General features: G+C 42.7%; 1 protein-coding gene across 1 annotated transcript in view; it reads left to right on the top strand.

Annotated features, from left to right (window-relative positions):
- The window catches only part of ZFYVE26 (zinc finger FYVE-type containing 26), a 137,058-nt gene that overhangs the window by 9,844 nt on the left and 113,519 nt on the right, over nt 1–13,695 (top strand). The window contains exons 4-5 of the mRNA XM_083166179.1: nt 9,273–9,810; nt 12,454–12,587. Coding sequence (XP_083022305.1) covers nt 9,273–9,810; nt 12,454–12,587 — 672 coding nt within the window. The remainder of the gene's footprint in view (nt 1–9,272; nt 9,811–12,453; nt 12,588–13,695) is intronic.

Raw genomic sequence — 13,695 nt, 5'->3', positions numbered from 1 at the left:
TAAAATCCGGTCCCTCATTATAGATCACATCCCTAAGTCTTTAAGGGGAGGGAACAGGAATAAGGCTCTCCTTCAAAGAGAAAGTAAGTGGATTTATATGCTGGGGACACTGGCACCCAATGGCCTCAATGAGACCTTGGGGCTCCAGTGTTACCTTTAGTTGAGTTTGTTAGCCTGTTGTTTTCACCCATTATTTGCTTACCCCAGCCGTCAGTCGACATTAGGTTGTCGACTGGTAGGGTTATGCCCATTAGGCTTCATTAATATTGAGCTTTTTTTCTAATGCTTTCTGTGTTCCCTAGGACTATTTATACCTTATTGCAGCAAAATTAAGGTCTCGATGTGGGTACTGAATTATATGGGACTTAAGATTTCTGTTCCCACACCTTTTTGAACATAATGCCTGATGGTTTTTTCTACAAAAAAACTTTTTTGAATTTTTTTTTTTTTTCTACGTTTTTTGCTATAGGTTGGTGTTTATGTGATGGTTTTTTATGCATATTATGTTTATACTCTCTGATGTAATTATAGTGGATTTAGCATTGTTTACAACGTGCTTTGTGTCATCTAGTTGTTATGACAACAGTTCTCTGCCGTCCGTGCAGTCTGTGGTCTCAGCCACACTTCCGGTCTTGGTTGGCCCCATGTTATGACTGTGGTTGGCGGATGTCTGGCAATACTTGGATTTTGCCGCCCGCCAACTTCCGGTCTGACTTGGAGTGGCGTCCTGACGGTAGTGGCGGCGGGGGAACCTTTCTGCCCGGCTGTCGGGCGTGGAGGGACAGCTACAGCAGCGGGACCTTCCGGTCCACGCTGCATGGTATGGCATGGACCCTTTTGCCCGGCAGGTGCAGGGAATTGGTATGTAATTGCTTGGGTTGGGGGTGGGGCCTGTATGTGCTTGTGGGTATATATTGTGTTTTATCAGAGTGCCAGTATTTTTGCTGATAGATAGATATATATATTTTGCATTGCACATTTTTTCAGTGCGGTGCCGGCTCAGGCTGAAGTCATAGAGGTCACACCCCCGGGGCGGCCCGGAGGGTCGAGCCTCCCGGAAGTTCAGAGGGCTCGGCATCGCGACTGCACGCTGCTCCACTACTTTTCTCTATATAATGTCTCATGGATGAGGTAAGAAACTGTTATGTTATGCTTATATGCACATCACCTTGTCACTTGCTATATGACCTGATGAAAAGACCGTCCCGGTCTTGAAACGTCGTCATGCTGAATACACAAGAGCCTTAAGATGTTTTTCTACCAAAAAATACACCTTTAAAACAAACCCGTGTCGAGTGCCGCCTCCTTTCTCCTACTATATATATATAAAAGTCTGAGTATGAGAGTCTGCTGCCATATATATATATATATATATATTTTATTTATTATTGTATTGTATGTATGAAATATTTCAGCCACGTGTGGGATGCATTGTCCCTCGACCCAGGGATATTATTTCACACGGTTACAAGCTGGAGTTCATAAGACCGCCCCCTCACAAGTTCTTTAGGTCAGGACTCCCAGCAGCTGCGGAGGATCACACATTTCTCAGGCAAGCCATGCAGAAATTGGTACTTCCCCGGTAATCTTACCTGTACCGGCATTGGAAAAGAGCCTGGGATACTTCTCCAACCTATTCGTAGTACCGAAGCCAGATGGCTAGGTCAGACCGATCCTCAATTTAAAATCCTTGAACCCGGGTCTTCGAATTCCGAATGGAATCCTTAAGGGCGGTCATTGCAGTGTTGGAGGAGGGAGAATTCCTGGCATCCATCGACGTGAAGGATGCCTACCTTCACGTACCGGTGTGGGGACCACACCAGGCATATTTAAGGTTCGCCATACTGGATGAGCAGTTCCAGTTTCAGGCCCTACCCTTTGGCCTGTCCACCGCTCCACGCGTCTTCACCAAGGTGATGGCGGAAATTATGTTCCTTCTGAGGACTCGGGATTAATATAATTCCATACCTTGATGACCTGCTCCTAAAGGCAGGCAAAGTCAGAGACGGGCCTGCAGGGCGCGATAGAAACCACCAGATGTGTACCTCGGGTGGATACTGAACATACCCAAGTCCTCTCTAGTACCGACCCAGCGTCTCCAATTCTTGGGGATGATATTTGATATGGTGGAGAGGAGGGTGTTTATCCCAGCAGAAAAGATCACCGCATTCCAACAGTTGCTGTTGGAAGTGCTGCACCCAGAGAAGGTGTCAGTCTACCTGTGCATCAGGTTGATGGCCTCATTCGAGGCAATTCAGTTCGGGAGATTCCACTCCACAGTGTTCCAGTGGGACCTATTGAGCAAGTGGTCCGGATCACAAGTCCACATGCACAGGTTAATCCACCTGTCAATGCAGGCAAACCTCTCCAAACCTCCTTGCGGGAAGGAGATTCGGAATCCAGGACTTGATTCTGTTGACAACAGACACCAGCCTCCTAGGCTGGGGGGCGGTGACACAAGGGGTGCATTTTCAAGGAAAATGGACACCTTTGGAAGCGCAGCTCCATATCAACAACTTGGAGCTGAGAGCAGTCTATTACGCTCTATTGCAGGTTCACTCCCTCTTGGAACATTGTGCGATCCAGGTCCAGTCGGACAACGCAACAACAGTTGCATATATAAATCTGCAAGGAGGGACAAAGTGCAGGGCCTAGATGGGGGAAGCCACCAAAATCCTTGCCTGGACGGAGCTTCATGCAGCTGCAATTTCAGCTATCTTCATTCCTGGGGTGGACAACTGGGATGCAGACTTTCTCAGGCGCCAAGACCTTCACCCCGGGGAATGGGGACTACATCCCCAGGTGTTCGAGAGCATTGTAGATCTGTGGGGAGTACCACAGATAGACCTGATGGCCTCCAGAGTCAACAAGAAGGTCGACAAATACTGCTCGAGGACGAGAGATCTCCAGACAGAGGCGGTGGATGCTCTGGCTACTATGTGGTCGTACGATCGGGTGTAACTGTTACCTCCTCTCCTGCTGTTGGGAAGAGTGTTACAAAGAATCCGAAGCCAAAGGGTGGAGGCAATTCTAATAGTGCCAGACTGGCCTCGGGGGGCGTGGTATGCAAGTCTGCTATACATGCTAGTGGAAGAACCGTGGCGACTGCCTTTCAGAAGTGATCTTCTGGTTCAAGGCCCTTTCGTCTACTTGGACTTATAGCGGCTTCGTTTAACGGCCTGAAAATTGAGTGGAAGATCTTAGCTCAAAAGGGATTTCATTCCTCAGTCACAATTATCGGTACTGGCTTCTGTGAGAGCTCACTCCACAAGAGTGGTGGGCTCATCCTGGGGGGCTGCTCGGGGTGTTTCAGCATTGCAGCTATGTAGAGCTACCACTTGGTCAGGTCAACATACCTTTGTCAAATTTTATAAGTTTAATGCTTTGGCCAAGGATGGCAGGTGGTGTTGCAACAGGCTCCGCATGTTCCCGCCCTTTCTGGAAGCTTTGGGACCTCCCCAATGTATTGCAACCTCAGTATTTTATATGAGTGATAGTGAAAATAGGATTTTAATACCTACCGGTAAATCCTTTTCACGGAGTCATATGGTTTACTGAGCGCGGTGCTCTGATTGCAATTACTGTGATCTTGTTCCAACTGTTCTTGCAGGTTGCAAGACAGTGGCTTCAGTACTCTGTTTGTACCTTTATAGGTCCGTTGACATGAGTTGGAGCTTCTGAGTTTTGGTGACTTGTTGCTCCCTACAAATCACATTAGTGATTTTTGAATGTTATAATGTTACAATAACGGGGTTAACTAAATTTAGTTAAGTGTGTAGTTGTGTTTGTTGTGGTGTGCTGGTGCAAATCCCACCACAATATTTGTTCACGTTAAATCCTACCTCACAACCAGAGAAGGAGGAGGAATTAACTTTCCTAATATTAAATTATATAATCAGCTATTTGTAGATATATTAAAGACTTGATAAATCCTAAAAACCAATATGCTAACTACACTTTAGAACAACAATTTTCCCCCTACATTGAATCTCACATGTCTCCTACACTTACCCAAATGTGAACATCCCACACAAGTTCTGGATAACCCTTTACTTTTATCTACATGGTGTTGAGTTTTAGGAATCATATATCTCTCTTATCCCAATAATAATTATTGAGAGTGAAATATTATATAAAATATATTTATTATATCTTGTATTGATATAACATATATATTTGACATCTGCAATTATATTTTAATATACTTTACAATACAATATGCAGAGTACTAATCAATCTAATTCCCAAAATATAAGAGTTCTAGACTTGTAATTTTAGCTCAGAAAGTCTGATATTTATTTACAGGCAAAACAAACCATTACAGAATACATTAACACAGTAATTGATGTATATGCTATTATATATATATTTATATACGCCTCCTTGCTTATATTACATAAAACAACATTAAAACAATTGACAGTCCTAGACTGCTACAATACTGACATAAATGACATACTTATACCCATAAACGAACGTTCATATCTACCATATTTACTGTTAGTCTCTCACTCCAGCCCATTGCTTCGGTTCCGTTCTCTCTCCTGCTCGTGTCTCACATCTCTCCTCCTGACTCACTGAATGGGTTTCTTGCTGACTGTCCATGTGTGTCTGTATGTGTGTCAGTGTGTGTCTGTGTGAGAGTGAGAGAGTACTCTTTCCTTATATCACAAATTCAGTGATTGAAATTGCCTGTTCCCATGGGATAATATGTTGGTTCCCAAGACTCAAGGTGTCATAAAATCTAGTCTTCCTTTGAAGTACCCCAGTTTAAACGGTTGTATCCTGTCCCGCAGTATAACAAGACAATAGCTAGTTTGTATTTGCTAAACATATATAGTCTGTGCTAATTATATACAAGTTTGACTGGGGGTGAATCAACACATCTCCATCTGCTAACCAGCATGCCTTACATTTTGTCTCCTAAACGAATTCAGTTGCATTTGATATGTTACAAAGTGGTCATTCATATTATTTAGTAAAACAAGCTAAATTACAATGTCTAAACATTAAACTCTGATATCCTAATTATTAAGCTATTCCTGTTTTTATATACACATACATAATATATACTATGGTTAAAATTACGTTACATTACTGATGGTATAAAACAATATCTATATGCCTATATGGTAACAGTCCCCCGCTTGTGACCATGAGAAATTATTTTGATTGGTCACACAGTAAATTACCATACTTGCTTTATATATATTTTCAAACTTTCTTTTTCAAACTATCCTAAACATAAATTAACCATTGGTATGAAATATCCTTCATTTAATTAACCTATTTTACCCTATAATAACTAAATTTGACCAGGGACAGAGGTTATTTATATTCAGTATTCATGAGGAAAATATTTTCATTGCTACAGACAGTTATATGCCACGCCACAGCTTGCCTTGTAGATGTTGTTTGGTCGAGGTGTGAGGACACTTTCCTTGTACTGTTGCTCACAGTGATTTCCTGGCTGAGGGCTGTCACCTGTGTGGGTTGCAGTTCTTGGAGACACTTTACATTTGCAGTATGGTGGACGTAGAATTCTTCCTAGACACTGTTGACTTGCTTGCAATGTTGTTTTACGTGCATAAGAGGGAATGTGTGGCCTTTGGAGTGCTGTGGTCTTGATAAATTTCTTCACCACAGTTTTTCAAAACATAGGGCCTTTGATAACCCTCATTAATGCAGTCCTTAGCGAGTTTGCTTTGTATGTCCTTTACGATTATCGCTGTGATCGTGACAAGTGTCCTTGTGTGTCCTTTAAGATTATCGCGCTGCAATCATGATAAGTGTCCATGTCTCTCTTTAACCCCAACCTCGTTGTGTTGAACAAAACAGTTTGTGACGTTGAATACAGCAGTTGAAACTTTAACCAAGTATTTTTCCTTTAGTTGTTAAGAACATTTATCTTCAGGCATTGGCAGGTAAATGTCTGGGGTAGATTCTAAAGGACCCACTCCATTTATACTATATATCCTCACTGAATAATAATTTACCATTCAGTCTCTGATCTCTTACCTATCCTGTCCTATATACTATGTTATCTTAAACTAAAATAACCATACACCAGCTAAATCCAATAACTAACAATAATATTTTGATTTGACATATCTATGAAAACATCCTATCAATACAACAAATGACTATGATTTTGCTTCAAACAAATATTAAATATCTGTTAAGAATGGGTTTGGCATCCAGTGTTGTGTGATATGCAGCCATGTGCATATACAATAACTACAATATTCCATCTATGCTATTATTCATTCTCTTAGACTTGGTTAAGTCTGTATATATGGTAACAATGGCACTCAGTACGCAATAAAGCCAAACTTCATACCTTATACTCACTACACCTTCCCTTTTTAGGTAACGATCGCTTCCAACATGGGAAAGCTACACAACCATTTCAAACATGGAGCGCTCAATGCATACACTCTATCAATCATCTCGCAAATCGAGAAACAAAGAAGCCATTCACTTATATACAAGCAAAAGCCAAATATGACTTCCTACCACCATGTAATCTTGCTTTTCTCCAAGCCCAACACTACACCAATAAGATGTTATCTTATCTAACCACAGCAGATTGGGATAAACATCTTGATAAGGCCCTCCTAAACGTAAATTATACCAGAAGAGCTATAGCTTACTTTTACCAAGTCTTGAGAGAGCCTTGTTATGCAGGACATTTCCAAACAGGTATGACTAAATGGCCGTCACGCTTCCCCAATATAACCGAAAAAGCTATCTTGAAAACATTATATTCCAATAAAACTATATCCGCCACATCATACAAGGAAATGTTCTTTAAAATATTCTACAGAGGATATCTCTCTCCCCACCAATGCAATTTAATGGGTATAATAAACTCCCCGGTGTGTCCTAAATGCAAAGGACCTGACGCTGATCTATATCATTGCCTTTGGGAATGTCCAACCATTCAAAAATTTTGGATGTTAGTCAGAAAATTTGCGGTAGACCATTTAGTAAATTACTTATTACTAACACCAGAATGGACCATCCTGGGACATTTACCAATTACCCCAAAAATCTCTGTCGGTTGCAAAATATTGCTGCTATATCTCTCTGCAGTAGCGAGAAAATGCATCCTACAACAATGGATATCCGCCACACCTCCCTCCTTTTAATATGTTTTAAGAAAAGCTGTTCCAGATATTCAAACTAGAGTGGACCGAAACAACCTTACATAAAGAGTCTCAAACAAAAAAATTTTTTGAAATTCGGAGAGTTATATAGATACTTTATCAACGGTTACCAAACAACAAATTCATAAATGTTTCCGCACAACTCTCTGGTACGAGACCAGAATGCTCCTACAGGATCCCCCAATAACCTAATTATACAGTAAGTGCGGGTACATAGCCTGGACACGCGTGGCTTGCAATTTTCCTTCTCTCCTTTCTTTCTTCTTCCCCTTCTCTTCTTCCCCTTCCCCCTTTCTTTTGTTTTTCTTCCAACCCAAACTTACCTTTAAATAAGTTGTCAATCTTCTCTGTCGCCAACAGCATAATGTAAAAAAATAACAGGCAACAGGATAAATTTCTACTCTAAGAATAATAATAAGTCAAACCAGAAACGCATCTACTGCTATTCTTTATTAAAGTATAAATTACATAAAATGACATGTGTTTAGATTATTCATGGTAAAATGTGTAATCTGCTATCCTTCATATTCTCAATTGTTTAAATGCTGTTGTTCATGTGTGACAATTACATAGAGATTCTTATGTATAACTTTTAATCTTTTGTCAATGTCTCCTGTGACGATTCAGGAAAAATGGAAAAAGATTGTATTTGACATTGTTGTAATTGCTTTATTACATTATATTGTTAAATTTTTGCAATAAAAACATTTTGGAAAAAAAAAATGCTACCTCACATACATTATCCTTCCTTCGGGCACAGTTACTTAACTGGCTAGTAAGGGGAAGTAGAGAGGAGGAGCCAGCACAACCTGGTTGAAGAAATTTATGTGCCTGGCTCCTGTCGGATGACCTCTATTCCCAATTTATTGAGACCTCAGTATCCCATATGAACTCCGTGAAAAGGATTTACCGGTAGGTATTAAAATCCGTTTTAACCATCTATATAGAAATAGCTTCCTGTAGATAATAAACTTGCGAGCAGGGCCCTCCAACCTCTGTCTGTAATCACCCAGTTTGTCTTATCACTGTTGATTCCACTTGTAAAGCGAAACAAAATATGCTGCGTTATATAAGAAACTGTAAATAAATAGGTCGTTCCCCAACAGAAATGTTTTCCAAGGCTGCTATACAGGCAGTGGGGGAATGGGGTGGAATCTCTCTCAGTACACCTGCTGTTAAAACAATAACCAATACTGGCTAAAAGAGTCTGTGGTAGAATCTAGACCTCAAACAGGGACTGGGACCATAAATAACTGTAAGTGAAAGGCCAGTAATGTAAACCACTATAACTGGCTAGTTCAGGCTACCCAAAATGTAGTGGTGTGCATAAATTTCTCTGGAGGAAATACTAATGCCCAGTGAAAAGCATCGTCCATATGCCGAAGGCTCTTGCATCGCAAAAGGGGGAGTGGCCTCATACTCTGACTTTGTTTTCATCACTCCCTGGTTGTGGCAAGTATTTCCTCTACGCAGTGTTGTTACAACGGGGGTATGGAGTCTTCCGCCTCCCACCGGTTGTCACTAAGGCAGGCATGTCCAAACTGGGGCCCTCCATCTGTGGTGAAACTACACATCCCAGCATGCTTTGCCATAGTTTTAGCATTCCCTAATAGCAAAATTGGGGCAAGGCGTGATGGGACTTGTAGTTTCCCAACAGCTGGAGGGCCATAGTTTGGACATGCTCCTCCCCCCGGAGACTGACTGCTTGCACAGTGCACATGGACGGCTCTTACTCTGTCATGGAATGTTACAGTGCTGCACACCGCTCCTTGTTAATGTGGAGGAGCCGGTATTTGGTGACACGTGTGTGCAGCTCGCACCACACCAGTGACGCCAGGGAACCAGCATAAGGAAATAGAGATGAAAATGTGACACAGTTAACAAGTTTAACTTGGAGACAGTCTGAAGTTGAACCATGTGAAATGTTCGCCATTTGTGCTAATATGCCAACTGAGTATACGCTCTTATACAAAGAGACTTAAACATTTATATTTGATCAGAAACAATCACACAGATACTGTGTAGCTATATCTTGTAAGTTATGTTATTACATGTGCAGAAACAATACATTTGGTAACAGACCTGTTTCTTCCTTCTCTGTAGGAGCTGCACAAAGCGTTTTTGTTCAGTCACCATGAATCAATGGAAAACAGAAAGGAAATCCCAATTCCCCACCTCAGCCCCAGCACCATGTCTTCCTTACACAGTGTCCTATCTCAGAATCCGCGACTCGTGCAAGCAGTGATAGGCTTCCTACTGATTGATGATGCTCACGCCACAACACTTGAATATAACAAACACCTTCTTAGCATCACTATGAATTTCCTCTTAGACTTGGTGACATCACTCCCGGAGAGCCAGAAGGCGGAGGCACTTAATGGCCATTCAGTCTCAGAGAGATCGGATCACATATACAGCATCCTCAGCACCATGATCTTTAACGTGGATCTTCAAGCTACGGAGCTCAGGCGTCTATGTGAAGAGCTCTCTAAAGCATGTTGGGAAAAGGGAAGCCTTTTAGAAGATCAGGTTCAGGCATGCATGCTGAGGAAACAGAATTACGGTCTGCTTAGCTTGTATGGAGCGGTGACAAGTGAAAAGATAAAGGCTCGTATTACTGCACAGAGGACCCCAGGAAAAGGTTAGGGTGACGTTACATGTTTAGTCTCTGTCCATATTTCTGCTCCAAAGAGTGGAAAATGTGCCCACAGCAACCGTTCTGCACTTCTAGCTAGCATTTAACAAGTACATTCTATAAACTGATAGGTTCATTGCAAACTGATAGGTTCATTGCAATTTTTTGCAGGCACATCACAAGGGCGGGACTCGACGTGCAGGTCATCCTTGCCCTGTGCTGAGTGCCCCCACCACCACATGCTAGTGTCGGGAGTAGTTTTTATGTTGGCTTGGAAAAAATTGTATCAAACAAAAAAGTATTGTTCCCTTCAGGAAAATGTTATAAAATGTCCCCTTCATAATGTTTTTATGGTGCGATTTCAAATGTTTTATGCACCCGTCAGAGCAATTCGTTTTACTTTCCTTTAAATGCACCCAAATAGATGGCGTTTAGCGGCAAATAGTCCCAGTCAGTGCTGCCAAGCTTCTGTTTGGATGCCTAAAATACAGACTTTGCACACATTTCTTCTTGCATCTCAATATAGCAACAATTGAAGGTACTTGTGTACAATCACGGCTCCCACGATGTCCATCGTATAGTAAAAAATTGCATGCGATTTTTAACAGAAGTGCATCCAAATGCATTGAAATTAGTATCAAACATGTTCAATGGCCCCCAAATGTCATTTTTGAGGCTGTACCACCCCCACTATCAACGCGAACCCGAAGCGTGGCGAGTGGCGGCGGTACGCTTCCTACGACCTTTTCATACCCCCACTATCCACGTCGGCGTGGAGTTGAGAATAGAAAGATTGGCGAGCCCGAAGCGTGGCGAGCAGACACGGATACCTTCACAGGTATACGCGTCCCCTTGCGGGCTTCACAGGTGTCCGCGTCCCCTTGCGCTCGCCACACTTTCTATTCTCAACTCCACGCCGACGTGGATAGTGGGGGTATGAAAAGGTTGTAGGACGCGTACCGCCGCCCCTTGTGGGCTCGCAGCGCTCGCCACGCTTCGGGTTCGCGTTGATAGTGGGGATGGTACAGCCTCAAAAATGACATTTGGGGGCCATTGAACATGTTTGATACTAATTTCAATGCATTTGGATGCATTTCTGTTAAAGATCGCATGCGATTTAAAAAAATGCATAAAAACTGCAAAAAACGCATCCCATCGCATGCCACTACATTTGGCATGCGATGGGCGCCGTGAAAGGTCACAAGTACCCAATTGAATGTCTCCCGTTTGCACCTAGTGGCAGACATGGGCGGAAACAATTGATTTTCTCCCTTATTGTTCTTCTGATAGAGTTTTAAATAATTTTTTTCTCCATATATTCCTAAGAGGAAACAGGTTGTCTTGTAGATTTAAAAGTTCCTACTAGCTCTTCAGGAGTCCAGAGTCTTCCCATGAATGGAGTCTGCCTGCATGACCTTGGGCTCGTTCCACTTGACTCTGCCCACAGAGTACAGGCTTATGTAAAGTGCTGCCTTTGTGAGTGCAGATATAGGCCCTTATTCTGATCGCTTCACCTGGATCCATGCATGGGCCGAAGCAAATGTACCAAACCCCGCCTAGCTAATGGATCGGCCGCGCCACCCATTCGCACGCTGAATTCGGCCGGTCGGCGTTCGAACGGATGTTTTATGTGAACATCGATTCGAATGCCTGTGGGAACCTCCCTCCTCATTCGATGGTCAGTGACCTTCGAATGATGTGGAAAGCGCTTGCCCATGCATGAGTGGTCTAGATTACTCGTACATATGAGTGAAGAAAAGCAGGGATATGGGCGGGCAGCTGGCCGCATTTCCATACGCATGCCCTTCGTTTTCATGGGAACGCCCATGAAACGCAGGGCGTTCTCATATGGTAATGACCCTAATCGCCCCTCTACAACCAGGAGCAAGCACTCGGCGACTGGACTTCTCTCCGAGTTCGCTCGCTCCCTGCATACAGACATGCGCAGAAATGGTTCTGCGAATGAGTATACGAACAACATCGGTACACTGGCCGAGTTCATGTCTGAGCGAAGCGATCAGAATAAGGGCCATAATGCAGATGTGTAATTTTATCACTTAGAGCTATAATTACTATATTCAGAGATGTACACAGTGGTATTTTGATTTGCCACTGCACATGTACTGCAGGTATGTGATAGCTGGTTACTATGATCCCATATCAAGTTCTGTTTTTTACTTCCAGTGGCCATGCTTCATGTTTGTAGGGTTACTTAGATGGTTGGTGTTTGACTGATATGTTTGCGATAGTTGCTTCTTTGTATGCAAGCGGTGGTTCCGAGACCCCACCAGTGGGCTTTACAATGCAAATCCCAGAAGCTGTGTCATTTGTGTGTTTTCACATAACCTCTGTGTACAAATTCCCTGTTGCCATAACATATAAATGTAGCCCAAAGTGCAGATGTGCCCCCATAGGTGGGGATCTGGAGAGTACAGCAATGACAGATCTATTTGCACTATTTAAGCCAAGCTTCCCCCTTTGTTCATAAGGACTTGTGCAGGTCTCCTGTCTTCCAGTTGTAGAGGAAGACGTTGGTAAATCTCATTTGATACCACATGCTTTGTTTTATATGGTACCCTATGGGTTTCACACTGTATTGTAGCTATTTATCAATATGCTATTTTATTATCTATTCTTTCTTTGTAATAGGAACCACTCAGGAACTGACCGATACTGAGAGAGCAATTGTGGCCTTATTCTGCGACCCAGAGCAGTCCAGACCATGGAAGAAGGTCTACTTCTACTGCCTGTCCGCAGGCAAACACTTTCTGGAACAGATTCTGGTCAGTTGTGTATTTTTTTTATTGGACACCTACCTGTATAACAAACATTGGGGCAGATATATTAAGCCTTAACAAGAGATAAATTCAAGTGTGATAAAGAGAGATAAACGTCCAGCCAATCAGCTCCTTACTGACTTTTTTCAAACACAGCCTGTAACATGGCAGTTGGCAGGTGATTGGCTGGACGTTTATCTCTCCTTATCACACTTGCATTTATCTCTTGTTAAGGCTTAATACATCTGCCCCAATGTTATTGTGGTCAATCAGATTTTGTGAGTTGCCTTTTCCACAGCGGAACCCACATTCTCGGCTCGATTTCTGCCCAAAATTGCCCACTGCCTCATAGCATGGTTGTGCGGATTGGGGCTGCCCCCACACAGGTGGGAGCCATTGACCCCATTCCCACACACAACCTCCCGGCCCAGAATAAGAGAAGTCTGATTCGGTGTTAAGTTTTTCCTTAGAAGAATGGGGAGACCAACTAAATGAGAGTTAGCTGCACATTTGTGTCAACTTATATGTCCCCTTGTGGTGCCAAGCAAGTCAGGTGTATTGTATAACACGTACTTCATCAGAACATGGGGATATGTGTGATCACAGTCCTGACTTGTGGTACCTGTCAATGTGATATAGTTATGGGTTATGACCTAGTCTATCATGGGCACCTATATGGGGTCCTGACCTTATACTCGGGATGCAAGCTATAGATGTGGTGTTCATGCTAGGCTGTTATAGGGCCCTGCAAAATAGGTTACTAAGGTCATTTTTGATTGGTGATTGCCGCAGGAGAGGTTTTAAGCTCAGGCTGAGCAGGCAGTGTCCTCACAATGCAGTGGATATGCAGACACCAGTGGGTACAGCTGCAGGTGTGGGGTGGTGTCCAAATCCCAAGCAAGAGAAATTTATGAAGTTGTTCAGTGAGGAATGAAGGTACCGGCTGAGCTAGTCCAAGCAAAATGGTGTCCCAATAGTAACTGTAACGCATTATGTTGTTCTAAGAGAACCTCTTCATTACCTTTTTGAAAAAGTTGTCTCAGAACAATAATTTTTGTCCATTTTGCAGTGTTTGGGAGCAAATCATTGATTGTCATTTGCTCCCATACATTAT

This window comes from Crinia signifera, chromosome 12 (genome assembly GCF_055691185.1).
Source record: "Crinia signifera chromosome 12, ASM5569118v1, whole genome shotgun sequence".
Classification (NCBI taxonomy): domain Eukaryota; kingdom Metazoa; phylum Chordata; class Amphibia; order Anura; family Myobatrachidae; genus Crinia; species Crinia signifera.
This window is presented reverse-complemented; position numbering and strand designations above follow the sequence as displayed.